Here is a 25767-nt window from a genome sequence, read left to right as displayed (position 1 = left end):
AACTCATTAGCACTATGCTAAGCTAATGGATCAGTAAATGGATTTTTATGTGGGCATAAATGCTAATTCGCTACAGTGCTGCTCCGTTCAACGATGGCGTGTTTAGCAAGCCCGTCACAGCCTCTGGGGTGTGTTTGTGTCTCATTAGGCCCGGCCGGGGATCTATTGTGGTCGACGAGGTCTCGGTGGCACAGACAGGAACACAATGATGAGAGGCCTGCAGCCCTGAAACACTTGTTCCTCCTGCACCTGAAGGTTTCACTGTAGAAAAACGGAAAATCTGCTCGTATTACCAGAACCGATCAATTGTCAGATGTTATTGTGTTGCATGATGGTTGTTAATGGGCTGGCAATGACACAAACTATACGTTTTTGATAAGAATTGTTCAGGTGTGCAGCCCAGAAATAAAGCTTGTCTGTTCCCAAACCACGACCACCTTGACATCTATGGAACAAAAACTGAGGAAATGATTGTTGACCTAAGACACAAGTCATGCACTGACCATTTAGTTTATGACTGTCAACTTAAGTTTGATATTAACACTGAGTCTATTGTCAAATGTGGACAACAGAGAATCCATTTGATGTCAGTCAGGGACTGTCAGTCAATGTCAGTGAGCGGATTTTAAGTATCTTTTATTGTTCTTTTTAATTTTATTGTTCACGGTGATGCCTTCAGGCGGCCGTTATCTTGTACCTCTGAGGAGAACTAACCCATTCTGCAAATCTTTCATTCCTTCTGCTATCAGGCTGCTAAACTCAGACAGTAGTCATTTTAAATGACGTCTTTTATGACTTTGCCTTTGACATGATAACACATGTAACAAATGTCTATTTATTATATATTTATTGTCTTTTTTAATGCTATTTATGTTATCTCCTGAATCTTCATCTTGATGTCCTTCCTCGACCTCTGTTTGTTTGTTGACCTGTGCTTTTTGACATGTGTCATATTGGATGTTGTTTGTGTAGTGAAGTCATTCTCTATGTTGCCCGTATCTTTAATGTCAGATGTACGGTGGACGAGATGTCTCACACAGGCGCATTAATGGAAAACACAAATGCAAAAGTGTCAACACAACGGCAAAAGTTGTGTTGCAGCTTTTACTGTTGTCTTGTGGCTTTTGCAGTTGTGTTGTGGCTTTTGCAGTTATGTTGTGGCTTTTGCAGTTGTGTTGTGGTTCTTGCAGTTGTGTTGTGGCTTTTACAGTTGTTTTGTTGTTTTTATAGTTGTGTTGTGGCTTTTGCAGTTGTGTTTTGCTCTTGCAGTTGTGTTGTGGCTTTTACAGTTGTATTTTGCTCTTGCAGTTGTGTTGTGGCTTTTACAGTTATGTTGTGGCTTTTGCAGTTGTGTTGTGGCTTTTGCAGTTGAATTGTGGATTCATGATTTCCATGAATGCTCTTGTGTGAGACATCCCGCCCAACATACCGATGGCTAGTAATATATTTCAACACATGTAATGCATCATAAGACTTGCTGCAACCTTTTACTATGCATAATGTTCTCCTCTAACAAAAGCCAATCCAACAATTAACATAATAATTATGTCAAGCATCACTCCTGCCAATGCTCATCTTTTTCTTTCTGCGTAAACAGTTATAAGATCTGATGAACTGCACAGTTCTTCCTGCATCCAGAATACACAACGTTAACTTGCCAGAGCATGACAGCTCATTGTCTGCTTCTGGTAAAGTCAGACTGTTCCGATTTCCAGTGTACACACTGTGCTGTACCATAGTTGGCAGGAGGCTGGATACCACCACCGTACCATTTGTTGATCCTGACAGCAGCCCACATTCAAAAACCCTGAAACAGCAAGACAGACATTCAGAATGGAAGAAAGCAGCAGCGGGGCCTCGCTGAAAGAACATCTCTAACTGTGGGAGGTGAGTGGGAATACTGGCTCAGCAGCAAGCGCAGGAACCGCATGTCTCCTCTTTCTACAGCCGAGAGGAACACACAACACTGTTCATTATACTGCATGGTACATTTTGACCCTTCCTCCAGCAAAGGTGACCTATTTCTGCCATGTTCCTGAAAATAACTAAGTTGTGTGGTACTAAATGTTCTGAGACAGACAGACTCTAGTTTCTAGGAACATAACCCTCCATATATAAACAAATGTACAGAAATTATTTATTATTTAGCGACCTTTTAAAATAGTTTTACTGAAAATGTTACGATGGATGAAGTGAAATACCAGCAACTGTGATACTCGACAATGTACACAAGTTTGATGATTAAAACTCTAACTTCTGTTACAACATTTAATTGCACTGGACATTATATTCAGCCAAGATTAGAGTGGAGGTATATGTTTTTTTCACAGCTCTATGTCACTGTGGTGCAGTGTTTTGCTCTTTTACCTCAAAGCGAGAAGCTTCTTGGGTTAGAATCCTGTGTGAGGTTTGCATGTTCTCCCAGTGTCTGCTTCCTCCGGGTTATCCAGCTTCTTCCCACATTCCAAACACATGTCGATTGGGGTAAGGCTAATAGGAGACTCTAAATTAACCGTGGGTGTGAATGATTGTATGTCTCTGTGTGTACGCTGGTGACCTGTCCCAATGTTATCTGGGATTGGCTCCAGCCTCTCTGTGCGAACTATAAGAATTATAGATAATGGATGGATGGATCACAGCTCTAACATGGCAGCCACACATGTCTTCTCCCACTTGTTGGATCTTTAAAATATTTCTTTGCAGGTTTCCTTCTAATAGATCATACTACACAAGTAATAAAAGACATATAGTATATTTTCATCTTTGGGAGGCGTCCATGTTATAAAGTGGCAAATTTGTGATGCAGTGCAGCCTCGGTATGAAAAATAAATCACTCCACACACGCAATTTAGGTTATTTTTCGATAACCACACAGCCCATTGTGAGTCATCTCTCACACAAACACTTTTATAATCGAATATACCGCCGTGGAAGTCTGCGTTATAATACATCATATACTTGGAAGGGTTACCCAATTTCATTTTAGTCTGTGCAAGAAATCTTTTCTTGTTCCAGTTTGTCTCAGTTACTGTTGCTTTGTCATTTTTGGGAAGTAATTGGCCTGAAGTTTCATACTTTTCACCCAAAGCCTCTTTCGTAACAAGCACAGAGTGAAATAAAAGGACAAGACATTTATATATAAACGTTTGAGGCACTTTTTAGGCCTTAGCATGGGGCCACTTGATAGTCCCTCACCCCCACTGCATCAGAGCTCAAGTGTCAGAACTCACACAAGTTGGTTTAATGATATGTGCTGTAACCACATTTTCAGACCACTCAGAAGAGCAGAAGGTCCAGATTTTTTTTGTCATTTTACTAAAAGATTCAATGTGAATGCAGTAGCACTGACGGTGAGTCAAATCAAAGGGGAAAATGTATTTACGGTGATAGAAAACCAAAGAGGCGATAAATAAAGAGACCATATGAAATCAAAAGCATGGGATCAGGTGGAAAATGGTATTTTTTCAATCTCACTCCACAAACTTCTGTTAACTTGGAAAACACACACACACACACACACCCTTGTAATGCTATTATATTGAAAAAACTAATCGGCATAATGCATTTCCTAGCCGCTTACCATAACCATGACCGATTCATACTTTACCCTGTCCTTTACCTAATCACAATTCATATCTTAATCTTAACCTCAACCAGGTCCTCAGAAATTATATTTTGCCTCTTTATGACAGGGTTTGAGTCCCCATGAGGTCAACTGGTCCTGAAAATGTCAGTGGTGGAAAAGGTCCCCATAATGTGACTGTCTAAACAGATTTAGGTCCCCATAACATAAGTAATACCTGGACCACCCATCTACACACACACACACACACACACACACACACCAAATACACATGCCTCAGGTCCCAGGAGTGAACACTGTCTTTATGTCTTCATATGCTTAACTTGTTGTTTTTAGAAGAAATAAAAGAAACAAAACAGGCAGAAATGGGGAAACCTGTACAATATAATGTAATCTACTGCAACCGACCTGCAACAAACAGGACGCTGTGCAGATTACTGCAGCTTGTCACACTGTGGTACTTGGATTGTGTTTTATTATATCATACTGGTGTTCATATTCTCATTTTCTTCGACTCCGCTTTCAATGAGATCCACAGAACATAAAACACGAATTAAAATCGAAATCAGCAAATAACACTTCCAGCAGCCTGCCAAAAACATTTCATATGAAAATAGTCAGTTTAGTCAAGGATTCTGAACTACATTTAATCACACATAAATTGATTTTTAATTACAGAATTTAACTTACCGTATGTGACATATTTCAGATCTTTACCCAGTTTCAATAATATTTTCCCCCAAAATAAATATCTCTATGTACTAAAGAAAAAAACAAGAAAAGATAAAGAAAAGGCAAACACAGGATTCATCTACAAAGATTCAAATGAAATCCAACATCTGTAAAATCACAAATGCTCTTTGCCAGATGGTGAGCTCTGGTCTGGGCGTGTCCCAAAAATATACAAGAGTATGAATAATGCATTGGACATTACTTATTTCACAGTGTATCTCTGCATGTGCACATTCTCTCTCTCTCTCTCACACACACACACACACACACACACACACACACACACACACACACACTCACATACACTCAAAATACAGACGATAAAAATGAGCCAGGGGTCCACATGTGCCAAATGCTCCCGGTGATGTGTACAAGATGTGTGAGGCTCATTGACAGAAAATTACTTGTCTAATCTATGTTGGCACCACATAATAAAAAAAACATGAGATATAAGCTAAATCATCCAAAATGTCCACATTTCACCTTCATACCCTTCATTCACGGAGGAAAGACAGTCAACTCATCTGTCGCCTCTTCTGCAACATCCCAATCCACTTTCATGCTTTTTCTCGTCCACCTTGTCCGTAACTGTGTGGGCAGAGATTTTGGAGGCTACGGCCTTGTAAAGTTTCACCCCGCCAAATGAGAGGGAGGTGTTAAAAAGGCTAGAATCCAACGGACAATGCAGGCTGGCTAAACAGTAAAGCCATGACTCTTTAAAGAAACTCGGCTGGAATATAACCCTGGACAGTTTCACAGCAGTGACGATAAAGAGCGGGGCTGACTTCTGAGAGACAAAGTGTAATTCAAGCCACAAAGAAAAATCCTTCAAGGAGCCGTCACCTTGCAGACCGGGCGGTGACTCACTAAAAACAACAGGTAAAGTACTTCAATGAATATTCCATCATCTGGTCATAACTGTTCCTTACAGGGGTCTTGTTCTATGATGAGTCCGTGAATTTGGCTGCAGTGAAGATTCGATGGCGATGGTGTACCATGCTGCTCACTTGAGACTTCTCAGAGTTCTTACAAGTCGCTGCCGAGAGTCTTCCACTGCGGTGATGGGAGAAGCTCAGGGATGATTATTTTTGTTAATTTAATTTCTTTTCAACTGAAGATCAAGTTTTGGAGCCTTGTAGGTGAATCGACATAATGTTCGGTTGTAGTGACTGGCATCAGTTCCTTTTTGAATCATGGATGTCAATGAGCCTGTTGGGGAAATGGAGGAAAAACACAGGGATCAGATCAAGATCACATCAAATCAAAAATGTTTTTCTGCTATTGCTATTTAACAGTGTGGACTTTCAGTTTGAGAGCAGGACTTATTGATTCCTCATTCAGATTTGGTAATGCTTTCACTCAACACTGCTCTCACACTCAAATAAACAGTGCTTGTGCTTAGATGTCCTACGCTCCAGCTCCTGCTCTCGGATTTCTCCTCGGCTCTTGGATATTTTCTTCTGCACTTGGAATAAGCAATAAGTCTGTTCCAATTCCTCAATTGTTAGCTTTATGTCTTTAAGAGTCCTGTACGGCCGGCTTGAAAAACGACGACACCTTCATGGAGCAGGAGTCCTGTAGAACACTGGTCAACATGAAGCGGCAAAATCAAGGATCTTAAGTTTTAGGTTTTAGTTTAAGTTGATGTTATGGGAACAATGTTGCTCACTATAAAAATAAAATAGATGCCTTGCTGTTTCTTTTTTCGCCCTGTGTTTTCGCAAAAATAACCAAAACGAGGGCGGTGCAATTTCATCCGTCATTTCTACACCTGGCATTCTATTGGTTGGGGAATTATGACAGACTTGTTGCACAAAACATCCAAGCGCAGAAGAAAACTTCCAAGAACAGGGGATAAATTTGAGAAGTTTCACGTGCACACAAAAGCAGTGTGAGCTCGGGCAGAAGAGCTGAAGCTGGAGCACAGCAAATCTAAGTACAAGCAGAGAGCGTTACAGAATCTTAAGGTGAAATACGTCCCGCTGTCAAAATAAGAGACCACAATCCTGAAAAAGATAGGAAAAAAACACACCTACGTTTTTAGTCATTAACTTTGTTGATTTGCTGACAATATTATAGACGCCCGAGTCTCTTTTATGTTAAAATTATGACAGCAAGTGTCACTAGGTCAAATGTAGCATAACATTTCATTTAGTGGAACACAACACCAAAATGAAATCATTAACATAAAGACGACAGCATCCCGAAACAAGGTTAAATATGCAGAGAGAAGTGTTTGTCTTCCCGTAATAAATGTAATAAACTTAGCGACTCATTTAATTATCATGTCATCTGCATGATAATTAAGTGATGTGCTAAGTCGCTCTTTCACCATTACCTCCATCTAATAAATGGTGAAATTGACGAGAAATATTATGAGGTTCTTCATTGTGAGAGCAACTCATGCTTGTGATGGTCTTTGATTAATGCTTCAATGGAAAAGCAGGGTTTAAAACCCATCATTGATTCATCCTGTGAGACATTTTTCTTCTTTTATATCTCGATTCACTGATGTTTTTGTGCCACTTCTACCTTTGCTGCAGGAGGCTCCAAACATAGTGTTGGCTTTGTTCCATTAAGTGATGCTGAACATTTATGGAATGGACAAGTCTGAATGAAAAACTGATTGCTAAGACCAGCAGTTTTATGAATTACGGATCTGACTTATTCGGCTTTAACAAAGCTAATTCTATGAAGAATTCTAAAAAGGGTCTATGAGTGTATACACTAATACATTTCTTTCCATTTCCAATATATATTTCATCTCCAGTAAAATTCTGCAGTTAATGGTTTAATTTAACCAATCATTTCATCAGGAAAACCCATTTGAATGATATGTCATGAATATGTCATATGGATAAATGGATAAATGTTAATACAGAACTGATTCGGGGTGACAGTGGACAAATGTGACACCCAGGACCGACCATATAAATCATTCAGACACTTAAATATGAGTTGGCAAATCCACACAGAATTGCACAAATTCCCAGGGCTTGCAAATAAATATTTATGACGCCCCCAATTCCCCTCTTCTCCCTGTCCTTGGTAATTGTGCGTGATTCATTTTGTTTTCTCAGTGGAAGAGGGAAAATCAATCTTAGAATATTGGCTAGGAGGACATAAAGCATGCAGATTCCAAATGCCCGTGGTTTTGCAGAATATAAAAGCTTCACAGACACTCAGTCAGTGTTCTCAGGAGAGGAATTCAGTTTAATCTTTAGCAGATTTCCTTGTTTTTTAGAGAAAATACATTTTTTTGTGGAAGTTCAACTCCCAGCAGAATCAGGCTAACCGGTCCTCCTTTACTCGCAGACATTTCATAAGCAGGTATCGACTTGGAGGGAACGTCAGGAAGGCAACCAACATTTTTAAAGAAAATGTTACTGTGAAATTTAGAAAATAATATAAATAATTTTCTTTCAGTTGTTGCGTTTGTGGAAGAAAAAGAGCCTCCAATAAATATCTGTGTTTCGCTTAGGTCATAAAAGAAAGCCTTGACACTTGATGCAGCCTCTCTCTTTGATGTAACCAGTCGGGCCTTTTTATTTTCATCTTTGTGGATTTCCCAAAATCCAATTGTCGTCTTTGATTTCTCTTCTTTGCATTGATACATCAAAGTGACTGAATCCTGAGAAATGGTAGATTCCATCAAGTCTGCTCCAAGTTCTTGATGATCTTTATTTAAGCTCAGTAGTGAGAGTGGAATAGACGATAATATCAGACTCATTCCAGCTCTGAGCTACACTGACCCTTTATAACAACTTAGAACGGAGGCGCAGACTCTGCTGTTCACTAAGTTTCCCTGAAAAGAAACTATTTCTGCTTTTCTTCGAGACGCACCAATCAAAAGTGTCTGGGTTGCTTGCGCTGTATGTCAAAGTGAACCCAACTTGCACCCGGTATGCAAAGTAGAATAAAATACATCATTAAAACCTCACATACCTGCTGTGTTCCTCTGCATCCTACGACGGCTCCTTGGGCATAGGCTGGAAAAGAGAAGCAGAAGGTCAGCATCAGAGGAACAGAGGACCGGCCTTCACCAACGTTTTATTCAACTTTCCTTAAGCATATTGGCCTTGGACACAAAGCAGCATATGTCCATTTAAAAGCACAGATGGCATGTATTCCAATTATATCTAAGGCGAGATGGAGGAAGATGAAGGTTATTTTGTTCTCTCCCTGTTTTTATGACCTCTGAGGACACTGCTTCTCTCCTCGAGCGGAAAATACGAGCGAGTAATGGCCACCTCATCATCTGCGTTAACGAGTGAGAGACATTCCCTTTCTTCCATCAGTGGCATCACACAGACAGAACATTTTTTATCGCATTAGCTGTAGGGCAGGGTGATAAACAGTGTTCCACTTTGTTTCTCTGTGAACAACAACTTCTTGCCGCGTGCATTCATCTCAAGGAGAACACTTGAAAACACACACTTTTCCCCTTGACCGGAGGAAGAAAACAGCTCCCTTGCCTTCTTAATATTGGTGAATGAGCCACTTTTTCGTAGATAATGACTCTGCTAATCATAATCAAGAAGCTAATGGTCTGTTTAGCCAATCGGAGGAGCCAAGGCGAGACGGCTGCCTGGGCATTGCATTGGCATTCCCAGCAGCCCCTGTCTCTTGGCGGCTGTGCCAGGCTTCTCTGCAGCAGCGAGGCAGACTTGGTATTCCGCTGCCCACCCAGCCTGACGTCCTGCGATCCGTCGTTCTGTCTGTCCGACCGGGTCGGCCGGCTGCGGCACTGTCGAGGAAATTCAGTCCTCTGAAGAGGCACTGATCCATCACACCTCTTCTGCAGCATGTCATCTAAATGCTAAGTACTTCCACTGCATCTTTAAATCAAAACAAGAAAAGAAATGAGCACAGGGCGAGCAGTTGGATAAAAGCTTATAAGAGCACAATAGAATCTGCAGAGCAAACCCTTAGCTTTTTGATTACATTCATTTTCGAGGTAGAGGAAACGTGGACGAGGAGACACTGGGTGATAGGAATGTGCAGGTCCCTGGAACCCAGAGACCTTGTTATCCCTTCAAATGTACATGGAAAAAGGAAAAAGGGATAGTTATACGTACACAGGCCCTGAAGGTTCCTTTAAAGGGAATAGTATGTTATTGACATTCTCTCCAAAAACCATCACCAATGCATCTGAGCTGCTCTCACAATAGATCCCCTCGCCTCTCGCTCATCTGCCTGCCTTAGTGCGACTCGTGGCTATCGATCTGAGGGATTCTTGAAGTCGGAGCAGAGTGCTAAGGCGGCAGAAGCGGACAGCACTATTAACTGCTCCTACTAATTAAAAGGGTAACAAGGTGAATTTGGCCCCACGGGGACAAACCGTGGCGGCTGTTTGCCTGCCATGCACACCGGTAAACAGTGCTCACCACCGCCAGTGCTTACACGACAGGAATCCAAGGACACAGAAGACATATTTATCTCCCGCTGGCGTTGAGGATGAGGGAGATTCACAGATAGTAGTGAGAGAGAGAGAGGGGGAAGTGGGGAACAGACTAATAAGAGCTTTGCTAATTGGTTTTGTTGTGGTGAAATTGAAGCATTTGGACCTCGTCTCTGAGCTCGGGGTGCCCTTGTTTCATCATCACTTGTAAACACTGAGCACTGTGCATAAATGATAAAGTTTCACAGTTCAAATGAGGTGCATAGCCTGGATCTTTGAGCGAGCGCCAGCGGAGATTGGCAAAAAAATATTAAGGGATTCAATTAACTTCCTTCCTTATCATCAACACAGCATATTTTAGGATCAAAGTATTTTTTTAAACACAGTATGTTTCGCACCACACAAATATCCTCAGCAAAGGTAACATTACAACTCCCAGAAATCTTTGTGTCCGAGAGAGGGAAACCGCTGCAGGTACATCAGACAGCTTGTTTGCTCAGTGCTCAGGAGGAAACAAAGCAGCGACAGTATATCTGGTGGCACTTCAAGCTGCAGAATTCTCACCAGCAGCCCCACCAGCCATTATGGAGACAGGCACTGTGCCATCACTGCAGTAACTAAAAGACCTTTCCCGGAGGTCTTTCAAAACAAGTGAAGTCCTGCACAGGAGTTAGTTGGTTTCATCAGCTGGAAACTCACAAAGGTCCAAGACCATTACTGACCACTCAAGCTGCTGTTGTCATTAGGCTAACAAGCACAGCTATAGCTCACTGAAGACCCTGCGTCGCTGAGCCTGATGCAGAGCTGATGTTCGGCTTGTCTGGAGATGTTTTGCTGAAAACAGCAGCATGTTGTGGCTGAAAACATGGTTGATGAGAGCATTTCTGTGAGACTTAGAACAAAAAATGTTTCCTAAAAGAGATTTTAATGCTGAGAGCTGAGGGACGGTGTCGGATCTAAAAGTTTTCTAAATCAGGGGCCACAGTTTACACAGAGGCTCCAAATATATGTCCAGCATCCATGCAAAATTCATGATTCAGTAAGGTGCACATTTAAGTTAGTCCTGAAGTTGTGTACTTCAAAAAACTTAATTTATTATTACAGAGGCACTACAGGGGCCAATCAGATTTCAGCCATCCAACCCCTGGATCCGCCCCTGCTGAGGGAGACTAGTGCTGTGTTCGAAAACAACCTCTCATTCACTATTCCCTACTTCACTATATAGTGATAATTATATACACTTCATAGTGAGCTCATCAGGAAAAGAAAAAAGGCTTTAGGACAATACTTTGTGCATTTTCTCTGCCCCGGTAATCACTGTTGCAGGACAGCAACAACAACAGTGGACAGTGGAAAATCCTGCAGTATTTTAATGTTTATTTTGCACTTAGTATTTGTACTTCTATTTAATTTAAATGACAGGTCAGACTGTTCCTGCTGATCTCACTCCTCTGGTCTCTCCACCACTAGCGCAATGCATGATGGTATATATTAAACCCAATTCATGCCTCTGCCTCGAAGCTATGCCGCAGACTACTTGTAGACGTGTACCCTACGCAGAGCCCTTGTTATGAAGTGAAAAGGGACGCCAGAGAGTTTCTAAATAAGCAGACCAGAAACAGGAAGTCACAGCGTCGGACTCTGTCACATGACACAGTCTTTTGATCGATTAGCCATTTTTGACCACTACTCACCTAGACCTAACATTTTCGGTTATATTTGTCCCAGACAGACACTGGTTTAAGTTCATTTCTGTACGACTGGGAAAACCAATAGTTATTTTACAAGAGTCCACCTTCATTTTTGTAAATGTAAATTACAGCTGCTCGATAATGCAGTTTAAGTGCAGATTAATATAAAACGTCAGCAATGCGCTAGCTCAAACCAGTAATGAAACTTTGATGAAAATGGATTCAGACTTGATATAAATAGTGATGGATAACTCGACTCAAGCAAGAGCGTGGGTATTGATTTTCATACTGAAGGAAAGTAATGCAAAGCAAAGGACATGTGGAGTGGAAAGTAAAATGCACAGCAGCAACGCAGAGCCAAACACTCAGCTGTGATGTGTATGTGGAGCGGAGTGAACAGGCTGAAGAAAATATAGAAGGAAATATGTTAGTCTTACAATATATTTTATATTATTATTATTACTGGTGCATAAACGTGAGCAGGTGGTTTAATCTATACCAATGCATCATTAGTTATCAGTTGATATAAAATCTTAACCTGCAAAGTATTTTACAGCTGTCACATAAACATTGTGCAATTTAGAGAACATATGGTCAAGTCAATTCATTTATGTAGACTAATAAATGAAATCAAATAAGTCATATTGGGCCGATCAAGGGGCTTTGAAATGTGCTCAGTGTACAACACTACCGATCCTTCCACCCTCAGGATACGGAACAACTGCATCTATTTTTCAAGAGGGCGCTGCATGAGTGGCAGCTTGTTGCAGCAGCTCCAACCTCCTTTCTGAGTTTGTGTCAATCTCCATTTTTGATGGTTGTTTACTTCTATTTAAATTTTACTGTCTATTTCAGTTATATTTTTAATTTCACTTGTTATTTTGCCGACGTCTTTTTGATTATCTGCTGCTGTAACAAGTGAATTTCCCTCATGAGGGATCAATAAATCTTATCTTATCAATAAATAGGTGATAATCTAAAAAATACCCCTTCCAACACAATTTGTTCTATGACAGTGAATGTAGTATGAGAATTGCATAACAATTAAAAAACAGTGCAAATACTGGAAATTATTTTTGATTCTACTTAAGGAACAGTATTGTGAGTAATCGTATCTTATTTCTAGCAGATCTGGGGTTGTGTTTTCAGGGCGGATCCAGCATCTAAAATTGCACAAAAAACAATAGATTGCTGCTGTCTGCATCAGTGGAAGCATCACTAAACAATTTATTAAAAATGCATAAACAAAAGATGCAAAGGGCACAAAAAGCATCAGCGCTTTGAAACAGGATGCTGCTGAGCTCGCCTGAATGTGTCCAGTCCATAAAGAGGCTCTGTGCAATTATTATTACAAAAACCCCTGCGCTGAAATGTGGCCTGTGGCTGTGGCAATTTTCACACCAGACGAAGCTGTGGAGACGAGCAGCGTGCCGGCTAAAACACAAATGGCAGTTCAAAGCCCGGCTATGACAGCACTTCAAAAAGGGGAGTGGGATAAAGCGATCGAAAAGTGACAGCGTTGGAGACCACATTCATTCCCGGTCTACAGACAGAGAAGAGAGGGGGGCAACATGTGCCTGGCAAAGTCAATGTGAAAAAAGGACTGGTTTAATAGATGATGGCAGCACCAGAGGAAACAAAACAAAAAACCCCAATGTGTTGCAGTTTTACACCCCGTGGACGACTACCAAAGAAAGTACGAGATACTGTCAATGTAATCATGAAGCTGACTTCACACAGAATATTGTGCATGTTCAATACCACAACGCGGGGGCCCGCTTCAGCAATTTAGCTCTTTCCTGAACATCTCTATCAATCTAACCTATTTCAATATATTTTCCGCATCAGTTCACACGCTATCTCCTCAAGACCGATGATCATGCCATAGCACCTGACAAACAGATGAGCTGAGGCCCAAGCAGCGCATTTTTCTTTTTGCCATTTGATAAGCAGAAGATCGGTGAATGCAACTGAAATAGAGTATTTGCTTATCAACTGTAACCTCCATGTACTCTGTCTGTTTGGCAGGGACATGCATGCTGTTGGAACATCAGTCATTTTAGAAATGTTCGTCCAAAGGCTACAGTATGTTCTCCCCGAGGATCCAGAGAGAAGCTGTCACATGCAATATGGCAGGGCTACTCGCAGTTCACAAACGGCAATGTATATGAGAGCCTGGAGGTGAGCCAGTGAAACATAAAACGTATGAGCTGCAGTCTAACACTCCTCTGTCTGATGTCTGTATCAAAGAGAGGGTGGATGGTGCATCCGAGTTATTAGATTGACAATTAATCGAAAATTATAGTTTTGGTTTATTGCAGATATGCAGCTCTCTGGGTACATACTGCTGCACAAAATTAATTCTTGTTTTACCAAAAGGGTATTGCCACCACACCAGAAAAAGAAAAATGTATTAACGTGAAAAGTTTGTAGTTACAACAATATGTGTTTCACATTATGACATACACACTTATAACATCACTATGTGAAACTGAAATTTTGTACTTTTAGAGAAACTGCTCTTTTTGGAGTTTTATTGTGTTTTTGTTTTCGTGGATGTTTGTCAGAGCTTGTCTATATCTTTTTTGTAGTTTGGTCTTTTTTTCATTACCCTAAACCAACCATTGTATTGTATTGTATTGTCTGAAGTTATAACATAAAATGTTGTATGTTATACTGATCTGTTGCAGCAATATTTTTTCTGTATGTTTGAACCCAACAGTGCAGAAATAGATTCAATTGATTTGAATTTTCTTGCATGTGAACAGATTTGAATAATTTCAACTGCAAATGAGACTGAAAACCAGCAGAGCATGGTGCCCATAATGCATATCTAATATTTGAAAATACTCTTTTCCAATACATTTCAAAGATACAAATATTTCTCTAATGACCTCCGGTCCTGATTTCCTCTGATATTTCCCCACTGTTTTAGAAACGAGACCATTTAAACCACATCCTCTTACTCGGGGGCACATTTTTACTCTGTGTTGCCTTCAGAACTGGGAGTTACTATTCAAGAAACAACCTACTTTACTTCTCTCATTATGCGTTTTATTTAGGCTAAATGAATGCTGCTGGTCACAGCGCTGCAGCTCCAAATGAAAGTGATTTCACCATCAAAGACCACCTTTATCTAAAGATGGCAACCCACTGAGAATACAAATCTGTTGGCAGGAAGTTCAGAAGGCAGCACTGTGACAAACACAAGTCAGAGAAGAACAAAAGAAGCTACAATTTACATAACCCAAAAAAAGGTAAGTGCAAAGTCACATACACGCTAATGCAACTGCACATTAGAACGAAAGCCAAAAGAAAAGAAAAGCACCTCTTGAAAATAGATTTTGTTCTCAGTGGGATGAGCTGTTTGGATTGAGATTTGGTTTTATAAGAGTGGAAAATGTGCCTATAAAAATGAAATCACATGACAAACAAAAGATTGGCTGCTAATGTGACCGCTCCCCTCACCAGCAGCAGCAGTTTGTCCTTTCAGCGGAATCTTTCTGCATGATTATTGTTATTCAGTAGCAGCAGTGGCCACAGAATGCTTTTAATACTGTTGCAATACATGGATCTGTGCAAAATACTGTTCCGGGGATGTGCACACATGAAGCATATATGCATCGCCCCATGCAGATTGTTGGTTTAAATATAACAAAGACAAAGCAGCTTTTTAAAGGCAATAAATCAGAAGGACAAAGGCACCTCTGCTTCTCTGGTTGACTAATGTTATATTAGATCTCAACTGGTTGTGTTGCATCAGCAGCAAGAGAGCAATATGTACGTGAGATGTGTGGGTGTCCGCATCTGCATCTTTTATAGCTTATTAAACATAGAAAAAAAGTCAAGCATGTAGTACCGCTACAGACCTTATCAAAAAATATAAAATACAAAAAATACCAGGTAGTTCAAGAGAAGCAAAAGACAAAAAAATTGAAAAAGGCCACATCTGAGTGTTTGAGTATCATCAGTCAAAGACCTCACAGTGGACTGAGATTCTTCAAATCGAGCTTTCATTCTCAGTTAGTGTGAAGCTACTTCAGGGGACATTTCGGTCCCCAGAGGGAGATGCAGAGCGACCACTCCTCGCTTTAACGCTGCTCCCTGGTGGAAAGTAATTCCGCTAATTCCCGACCACTCTGTGAAGATGTCTGCGACGGGAACAGGCAGCTGCAAACTCTAAAACCTAAAAAGACTCTGAGAGCAACTTAATACGAAATAATCTCTGGCTTTTGTTAGTTGTCGCACATTTCAGATCCGGCATTAGCGCAGTTAGCACGCATTAGTTTGGAGGGTTGTCTTGTTTATTATATTATATGAGCATCACTCTCACCCTGAACACTCCACCAAACCCTGTTCGATTTGTTACTTTGTATGAACAAATTGTTGACTATTCGTACTGAACAGCTAAATCTGATCCAACTGACAAAATAACTCTCATGTATAGATCATACCTCCACAATCAAATAAAGGCTTAAAACAACAACCACCCTAAAATACCCATGATATAAATATACCCAAAGAGTGTATCTTCTGTCCCAAACCAACAAGCTCATAGTCCATCTTCAAATACTGTGACTCTCCTACCTCATGTCACGTTTTCAACCACTTATTGTTCCCCACTGTCGATATGAATCCCTTAAAAATGAAGCTTACAAATACGTTTCAGTATTTTCCAGTTGAGTTGTAGTTTAGAGCAACATTACTGCAGATGACTGGAACTGGAGAAAACAATGCATTTGTCATGGACTATTTTCAGCGGTGGATTTATACACATTTAGTTAAATTAAATTTAAATTAAATGAGGGTGTATGTGGTAGTAAGTCAAGTGAAATAAAGTGTTCCCGGTACTGGTGCATTTGTGTGATTCATTCATATATTTTATTTGGACAATGACTGAGCTCGGTGGCACAGAGGAATGAGATCATGTATTTCATTATGAGATATGCTTGTAGTTATTAGAATGATAAATTCATTGCTGGTGGTTTTTTTCATGGGACTGATCTGAACAAAATAAACACAATCACGAGACAGAGAAAATGTCACTTGCCTGTTTCACAGTTTGAATCAGCGGTATTAAGAAATCTAAATAAATTTAAGAAAACTGTACAAAAAATAAACTGAATTGCAGTTTCTGGAGAAGTGAAATAATGCCAGCTCAACATTACTTTTCACCATCTGTCTTGAAACTCCATTCGAAATAAGACCACATGCCAGGACATCTTTTGGCGGTGCACCTGAGCCTCAATTTGAAACCTTATTGCCTTTCTGTTTACTTTTACTTGAGCGCTCCATCCTCTCCCATCCTTTTTCACTAATGACACAAAGCCAAGCAGAGATCTGTCGTCTGCACCGCGACTCTCCAGCCTCACCAACTAATCAACAATTCATTTCGAGAAGCTCGCAGACAAACAGCCATGTTGCTGCGTCGCCTGAGAAGAGAAGCGAACTCATTGGAAGTGTGTCTCGGGTCGGATGGGTTGCAGTGACCATGGTGATACATGACTTGGCTGCCTGGTCGTGTGTCGTAGACACTGAAGCCTTTTAAACCGAGGTGCTAGCGAGCGTTATATAACTACATCATCTGTCCTTCTCTTCCCTCCGTTATAAGAGGTGAGAATTTCATATCTCAATCAGTCTGAACAGGAACATTTGTATTGACGCAGTGCCACCGGAACAATCCAGCTTCTCCTCGTGTTTTTCCCTCATGCATCACATTTGTCACATTTCTAATTCAAACACCTGTTTTATTTTCTTTCTATTTCTCAGTACGGTGCAGTATCTTCTTTTTTTCCTGTACAAATCACGATTTTTCTTTTGGTCACATGGCGTCCTTTCAAAAAGCTTTCGGAGCTAACTGGCTATGATGTCTTCATGTTTACAGACACACTGGCAGGACTACACACACTTTTTCGGGCTGGCTGACACGGGAACAGAGAGCACATAGCTGGACGAGGGCGATCAGTGCAAAAAAAAAACCTCCCGGGTGGTGCAGAGTGTGTGTGTTTGCATGTGTGTGTATTTCTACTCTCCTTGGTTTGGCAAAAATGCCCAACTGCAACAGTTTTTTTTCTGTCCAGGCTACACACTAGCTGAGCAGTGGCAGGTGCTGTGTGGGTGTAGGAATATTTCTTTTCCTGGCGACTTTCGAGTATTGTCTGAGGGTCGGAGGGCACATGAGCTGCAGTCTGAATATGATCCACTCAGGGTTATAAGTATCTAAAAATTTGGGGAAACAGTCTGATCTTTAAAGAGGGTTTTTTTTGTTTCCTTTTGAGCCATTCACTTGATTAGCAAAAGCTAATAATAGACCTCAGTGGTGGTCTCACCAAGCAGGGAGCAAGTGATGCAATCTCACAACCCTTCTGCTCACCTGAAAGGAGAAAAAGTCATTTCACCGTCTTAAATTCTGTCTGTCTTGCCAATTTTCAACCTGACGGCCTTTTCCACCCTCCGCACACTCGCACACATCCGGCACGCTGCTGCGCTCTTGTGTAACCCAGCCATTCTCATCCACACCCTCCCTGTCAAGTGTATGAAACCAATCTCATAACTCCTCGCCCCACCCCTCCTGAAACGCACTCCCCGCCACGGAGAGTATCATGTGTAGATCTTTCAGCGGCTCACTAGTGAAGACAAATTGCCAGCTTGTTTGGGTGGGCCTCCAGAGAGTGATTCATATTAATGGATAGCTGGCAGTGGAGAGCGGGGCTGCATATGCAAACTCCATTAGCAGGTGGGCTGGAGAGTGTGACCTGGCAGTGCCACCGTGAGCTGCACACGCACTGAGGGGCAGCACGAGGGAGGGTGGTGAAATGAAAGAGGTTCAGGTGCACAGAATGTGTTTGTGTGTAATGCAGCTAGACTCGTAAATCACTTTATTAATACATCAAGTTGATTTGAGGGATTATTGCACTATTCTGCTGTTTTATTATTATGTATTAATGGTTGATTTTACCTATAGAGAGCCAGATCATTTCCCCACCGAATTGTGTGTTTGCAGGTTTGATTTTTTTGTTTGTTTCCCCCCCAATGGATAACAAGGAAAGTAGTTATTATTAGAGATGTTTAGATACCGAGCTCTTATTTTATGTAATCTTTTTTAGTAATGACTGTCAAACTGGTTCTACAGTATTTATTCTCTGTATGTATTTGTTTTTCAAAGGCTTTAACCTGAGCCAGGCCTATGCAACAATGATAGCAATCATCCCTTCATACACGGATGGTAGCTTACAGCTGTCAAAATACTTTATATAAGTTGTTATTCTTTTTAAATGCACTGGTATCGGATCAATACTCGGTATCAGCCGTTATGCAAAAGTAAAGGTATTTGAATCTATATCGGGGGGAAAAAATGGTATCTAACCAATGAACACCTACACTCAACCTATATTAAAACCTGTTTGACTGCATTGAGAGTAGGGTAGTAGGATTTTTACAGGTTTTGGTTGAATACTCTGTTGTAAATTGTACCTGGATTATTTCAAGGTTGGTATCTTTGCTCTAATGGCGTCTCTTCCGAGCGTCGAAATCCTCTGAGGAGAATAGATATGCTCAGTAAAACTGCCATTTAATTGTCAGTATTTCCTGTCTAAATTTTAGCCTGATAGTGGTGCTAGAGGAAAGGTCATCCAGTCATTACACAAAGCCGGATTCATCCTAATAAGATCAGGAACATTCACAGCAAATCTCATTGAAACGCAGCCATTGTTTTTTTATGATTAGCCTGTGAAATATATGTGTCTCTATGGTGCGGGAGGCAATTCAGGGAATGACATCAGCAGCCTTCAATGGGGCCCATTACTGTCTGAAGTATGTGGTAACCTGGGCCAATAGCTGTTGTGAAAGTGATGAGAGAATAACCAGCTACAACCAGGACAATATTATCAGTGGGTCCACTTTTATCAATTCCAGCAGCACTCAGAATAAAAGTGTCATACACTGGTTGCCCGCATCCAACATGGCAGCCTGCAGTACTGTATTGGGAATTTCTGCATTTGGGTAATAATTAATGAAAGAACAGACATGTGTGTAGAAGAATGTATGAACAGATGTGTTTCTGTGAGTTAACTTAATGTTTACGGGTGTTGCTCAAGGAACTTAGATGTTTATGGCTTCCTCCCTTTGAGTGTCTTTGGGCAAATGGTTCACTGCAGGGGTCACTCAAGGCGTCTGAGCAGATGGGTGCAGGGGTCTCTGTCTTGTAAGCAGGACTGAGTTCTCTGTCTTGTAAACGAAGATAAGGGGTCTCTGAGACAGATGGTTCACGCCAGAAGTCACAACCTGCAGGTTAAGTTCATGATAAGAGGCCAAAACCTATCAACGACTGAACTACTGACCAATAGAGTGAGACATATTGAATGTTAGCAGATTTCTTCATAGTTGAGCAGAATCAATTTTCTGGTCGAACTTTTTAAAACAGAGCTTCTAACAAACGGAGGGAGACATTTATCATAACATATGAATTCATAACATTTATTACAGTTTCATTTTAATTCAACAAATATTCTTTGATTCTGACATGATACCTGACACTGTTCATGCTTTTAATACTAATCAGATTTTTATTAAAAACTGCTCAATGTTTCTGAGGATTATAAATGAAAATAAAAAAAATTCAGCCGGACTGAGTTGCTCATAATTATCTACTTTGCCTGTGTTATATCGAAGCGTTTGTAGCTGGATAAGAAAACCCAGGGTTAATTGAGAGGGTTAATTGAGGTTTTCCAGGATTGCCGATGTTAGGTTAATTCAAGTCTGATAATGAAAGTATATCCTGGGTAAGTTGAAGTCTCTTTGTAGTACAGGCCCCATGCAGGTCAGGTGCTAACCCAAACAGATGAACAAGACAAATCATGATACACACATACAACTGAAAAACAACAGATGACAGCAGAGATGGTCCCCTAGAGGATTTACTGTATAAATATGTTGTTTGGTTAAACAACACATCTGCCGAACTCCTCTTTCCTATCTCCACTTAAATAACCTCATGTACAAAGCAAATATCCAATGCACATTTTTTTCTATCATATCACATATCGTATATTCAATGTGTCAAATCAATTTAAGCTGCATTTCATATCTTCTGCTACTCATTTCATTTGCTGGATGTAGCTACACGTTGTAAACATTAATGAGGCTGCCAATCAGAAATAAAGCGTTTCTGCCTCGTCAGCCAACAAAACGCAGATTGATCAAACCACATTGAACCTTGAAGTCATTTTTTAACTGAGCTGGGATTTCCAAAAGGCATCAGTTATCATTTGGATGCAATGAGCAATTTGACATTGGATTTTGATTTGGTAAAAAATGCAACTGAACCTAAACCCTGTGCGTAATCGATATTTACAGCATAATGTATGTTTTACTAGATGCACAATTTCGTGCATGATCTGCCGCATTCAGGTACATTTGTCACTTCATTCCAGCGGCTGACTCCACCTACGTCAAACCTGCGCACCACCGCATGAATCACATGAATAATGACTGCAGCCATTGTCAGCTTTCAAAAGACACGTCACAGTGATTGCTTTGTAATGTGATCATGTGCACGTGAAGACAGATCCTCTCGCAATTAAAGCTCCGTCTCTACCACTTGATTTCTCGCATGTACTTGCCAAGCGATCGCCTGGCACTCTGCACCCCCTGGCCACCCCCCACCGCCCGATCAATCGTCCTCATTTTATCTCACTGAATGTGCTTTCCACCCATTCTAGGTCTTACAACAAAAACCTCTGGCTGCCTCCTCTGCACCGCTGTTCAATCTTCACTATCCCTGCCCCCCCCCCCACACACAAAGAAGAGAGAAAGAAAAACACAAGCATCACTTAAGAAGTTCTTAACTTCTGGAAAGAACACTGATCACCGACAGCGAATGGGGGATATTCAGCTGAACACGTAATCTGCATTTAAATTTTGTTTTTAAGTAAATATATGTGCAAATGCAAAACACTCATCTAAGTGTGCTGTCAGGGTAGATTAGAGCGCGATGGGAATGCATGCATGAAATCTGCCGCAGCTGCCCAGGGCTGCCGGACGGACGAGGCCGAGGAGCGAGTGAGATAAAGACACACGGCGAGCGAGCGAGTTAAAGAGGGAGAGTGAAAATCAACAGAGCCAGTGACAGGTTGACCCGTGGCCTTGTGTACCTCATGACCAGGACAACAGTCTCTGCTGCTCTGACCGTCGTGTCATCTCTTGCTGACATCTACATGCTGTATTGTGCTGTTTCACTCACTCTGTCTCTTCAAGTTACATCCCACTGCGACTCCCTTTGGTCTCTCTCTATCTTTTTATTTTGACATCTTCATACCTCAGGCAGATATCTGTCTACTTGCTTTGGCTGAGCTGATTTTTTTCCTTTCACAATGGTGGAAAATGATTGAAATCGTCTATGAGAATCTATTAATCAACCAGGCTGATTTATTGGCCAATCATTAGAATGTCACCGATATGTTGTATTGATTTGTGGGCTGATACGTAACTGCAGAAGAGAAATGTTGAATATATGTTTGAGGTAGATTACAAACCTTCGACATTAAACTGCATTTGAAGACTGATTGTGTCACATGCTGTGCGACTGGAGTGTCCTTTTTGAAAGACTCCTTCAAATGTGTTCTTTCATCCCCAAGAAAACGAACAAACCTATCCCAGAATTCATTGCGCTTCTGTAACGAACAATTTTTTTAAATAAATAATGCTGAGCGACGAGATGTCCGATGCTCGAGATACATGTCAAAAAACCATGAAGACCATCGTCGCGTTCAACTGCTTTGCTGCTAGGCGACAGCAGTAAGGGCGGGACAAGCTGGTGACGCAAATCCCAGAAAACCTCCGTAGACCAGACCGTTTCATTTAAGTTTGGCCTTCGCAATTCACACAGGCGCGATTGGGACAAAGCTTTGTCTACAAGAGAGCATTAGCAAAGCTTTTGGTTTTTATCACCGCTTAAACAAAGGTATAAAAGCAAAGAGAAGTTCAGATTTGGTTGTTCAGATTTGAGTATCTGCTTGGCAACATTTTCCTTCAGCCGATGGGATGTTATGTGGTTTTACACAGCGACATTTTGACGTGGTATCAAAAGTGTTTTCAAGGAACACACGGAATTTAATTCAATTCAATTCAAGCCAAAACCCAAAAAGCTGAACTTGTCCGGTGCCAACTTTTGAACAACAATCGTGTACATGCAACCAACTGTAGCAGTGGATCCAGGTTGAAGAGATGAGGCAAGGGGGGGGAGACTAAATTGTGTTTCTTGGGCATGACAAACAAAGAACACAGAACTCCTCCATTTCTATTGTGTATAAAGTGTGAAATTGCCAAGTGGTGCAGTGTGAAGCTCACAGCGACAGTGAGACCTGTATCCATGGCGACTCAGCTATCGAGTGGACAAGCGGTAGCGCCCGCGGAGCGACTATTGTTGACCAGCCTGTAGGTTTCCTTCAGAGTCATTCATGGCTTTCAAATTCATTTATCATGCTACTTCCTTTATAATGATACAAAAAAACGGATGAAATGAATCTTCATTACTGATGATGAAGTAATGATGTGTTTATCGAATGAGAGTTAATCACATTGAAAAGCCTCAGTTAGCAATGCAGCGTTTGGCAGCTCTGAGGCGTGTCGCTGCAAGAGGAGCCTACAGAGGAGCAGATGACACCATATTGAAGGTTTTAAGAATTCACCATGGTGTGTTTTCACTTCCGTCTCCCACAGAGTCACAGAGAGGTCACGGAGTGTTGTCAGCTATTGTTATTCTCCTCAGCCTTACACTGAGATATCAAGTGCCTAATCTCATGTTTGAGCAGTTTATTTAATCGACTGCTCATATTCATATTTGATTTTACATTCTGTCAGCACGAGTCAGGAGTTCCACTGTGCATGCACTCAGAGAAACCTCTGATTATTGCCCACACAGGTTTGATAATGGTTTAAACATTACAGAGACCTGCTGCTGAACCGCTCGCCAGTGAGCAGTTCAGTGTGTTGCACTGCGTGTTGGCTGCATCCCAACAAGTGATGTCACAGCGGATGTTTTCCATTAGCCGTGTATTGATGTTTATACTGTTTATTGTTGTATGAGAGCCTCATCAGCAGCAGATAGAGCTGATGTGGGACCTAAAATAATGAGTTTAAAAAGGCAAGAGACTGACATGACTCTCGTTATTACCCTTCACCAAATCACCATAAATTCAGTGTTTTTCACTTGCAACTTCAAGCTTATTCTATTTCTAATGTTTTTGATATAAGCTGGTAACTCCTGGTAACTGAAGAGGTTCTTTACAGAATAGTTTGAAATGATATGCGAGTATTCTTAAGTCTTCTTAGTATTTCTGGTTGATGCTGGTGTTTCTGGGTGGTGTATAAAACCTGACCAGAGGATCAAACAACAAAGCAGTCTAATAGGTGTGTAAGTAAATGTTCATAATCTTCAGAACACTCATTCTTGAGCCTCTACCTCTTTTACAGCAAATTAGCATTCTTTTAACCTGCCAGAAAAAAGTGATTGATACCTTCCAATTACCTGTAGAGGAGTTTGCCTTTCTGTTTTTTTCCCCCTGGTGAGTCATGTTCGACGTCACAAACAGAAACTTAGAAGCTCTCGCATTTCACTGTCTTGCCACTGTTGCATCTTGCATGATACAAAGAAAAATGTTGTTCCCAGGATGTAAAAAAAGAAGTTATATATACAGTGGCTATTTAAGCACCAACGCCCAGAAGTTCGATGTGCGTTATAACGTGGTTATAAAGGTGCAGAGAGCAAAAAGAAGAATAAATTAGAGTGTTCACCCGAGTGTCATGTTTCTATCACTGCCAATCAGAGCTGATAAAAGACTGTGTCTTCTGTCATTTGCTGATTGTTTCCATTCCCATTGCAGACAAAAGCCAGATGTCGGTGGGTGTTAGTGGGTTTTGACCTGTGGAAAAGGACTCTAGTTTTTTATAGTATTATGTTCTAAGTCTAAAAGAGACGGTGATTGAAAGTGATACCCAACAGTTTGTTTATTAGATTTCTTTTTCTCCACTAGGGCATCCTGACCCTGACCCCTAACCCTTAAATTGTGGATTGCAATCAAACCATTATAGCATCCGCTGCTACATCACTTAGCGAGGCTGCACACTGATAATGCTTTGTAGTTCAGGTCCAGGTTCACATAAAACAGCTCAGCATTAAATTTCTTCCCTCTGAGATTCGCAACTGATGCAGCATTTGAAACCTGGACACTGACCTGCTGTGTGAACGTTCTGCCTCAAGGTGCTGAGGCTTCATGTGACGCTATCAGCTTGCAGGGGGGCGGGGGGTCACACATGCTGAAAATGTGGGCGCAACGCTTTTAAGTGCGTATGTCGTGTATTAATGTCACGTCTTGAAAATTACCGTGATGGTCTTGATGCGACCGCTGCCCCTGGTGCAGGTCCAGCCGGATCGGTTGAACAGGAGGCTGCAGACCTCCCCCTCCATGCAGGGAGCCATCTCGCACCACTGGCGGCTCCGCACGATCCGCGCTGGGATGGTGAAAGAGAAGAGGGGAAACAGGCACGTTAGAGAGACAGACCCTGGTAAAGACTTACATTTCTCGAGAACAAACAGCACAGCAGTCTTATCTTTATGCTCACCAGACAGGAAAGCATCTTCGTGTGGTGGTGTGTCTACAAGCCTGTCGTATTTTAATTAGCTTCTTGTTGAACTTCCATGTCGGAATTGCCTCTGGTAGTAACCTTTACAGACCAGCTGGTGGTCCATAAATTACTTTCCTGCTAAAGCTTGCTTTTACTGCAGCTGCAGAACTTCGCTTTTTTTCTTTCAACATGTTGTTTCAGTTCCTATTCCTGTTCATGATAATTACTTAATAACATCACATGGTTGGATTATTTGACTTGAAGCTACACTGTACACTGGGAAACTTGCCCTCAATTGACATTACAATAGTTTCCCGATGAGTCTTTGCGGTCTTCTTGCTATCAGGGCCAGGCACATTATGAAGTATATCACATAAATGTTGGGCACCTCTTCCTGCAGCATGAGTGAATAGAGCTCCAGTAAATGGCAGGAGCAGCAACACTGCAGGTTCATTGTTGGTTTGAAACAATGGCTGAAAAAGCCCTTGTTCCCTCAACTGAGAATAATCGCTCTACAAAGACTGTGCACATAAACATGGAAAAACATTTGCCAAAAGAAATGTTGTGTTGTGATTGTAGTTAATTTCTTGAGATGCTCATGTTTTTACATTTGCATTTTTATGCATTTTAAATGAATAAAAAACAATTTGTATTCTGCAACACAGCATAATGCAGTATGATTACAGCCTCCTGATGCCTTTTGGAAATACTTGTAAAATCTAATTTAACAATACAAG

At 41.1% G+C, this 25767-nt stretch overlaps 1 protein-coding gene and 1 long non-coding RNA gene across 2 annotated transcripts in view; both read right to left on the bottom strand.

Annotated features, from left to right (window-relative positions):
- Positions 1-1468: 1468 nt before the first annotated feature.
- On the bottom strand, positions 1469-2686 carry LOC117764840. The gene is made up of 2 exons (XR_004614460.1): positions 2279-2686; positions 1469-2247 (listed from the first exon to the last, which is right to left on the bottom strand). It is a non-coding gene; the product is annotated as an uncharacterized LOC117764840 (long non-coding RNA).
- Positions 2687-3360: 674 nt separating this feature from the next.
- The window catches only part of tafa5l (TAFA chemokine like family member 5, like), a 54165-nt gene continuing 31758 nt past the window's right edge, over positions 3361-25767 (bottom strand). The window contains exons 3-5 of the mRNA XM_034590920.1: positions 24789-24916; positions 8261-8304; positions 3361-5524 (exon numbers count right to left, since the gene is read on the bottom strand). Coding sequence (XP_034446811.1) covers positions 8281-8304; positions 24789-24916 — 152 coding nt within the window. The 3' untranslated portion in view covers positions 3361-5524; positions 8261-8280. The remainder of the gene's footprint in view (positions 5525-8260; positions 8305-24788; positions 24917-25767) is intronic.

The sequence above is a fragment of the Hippoglossus hippoglossus genome, chromosome 7, assembly GCF_009819705.1.
Source record: "Hippoglossus hippoglossus isolate fHipHip1 chromosome 7, fHipHip1.pri, whole genome shotgun sequence".
Classification (NCBI taxonomy): Eukaryota; Metazoa; Chordata; class Actinopteri; order Pleuronectiformes; family Pleuronectidae; genus Hippoglossus; species Hippoglossus hippoglossus.
The sequence above is the reverse complement of the archived record's forward strand: the minus strand, read 5'-3'. Positions and strand labels throughout refer to the sequence as shown.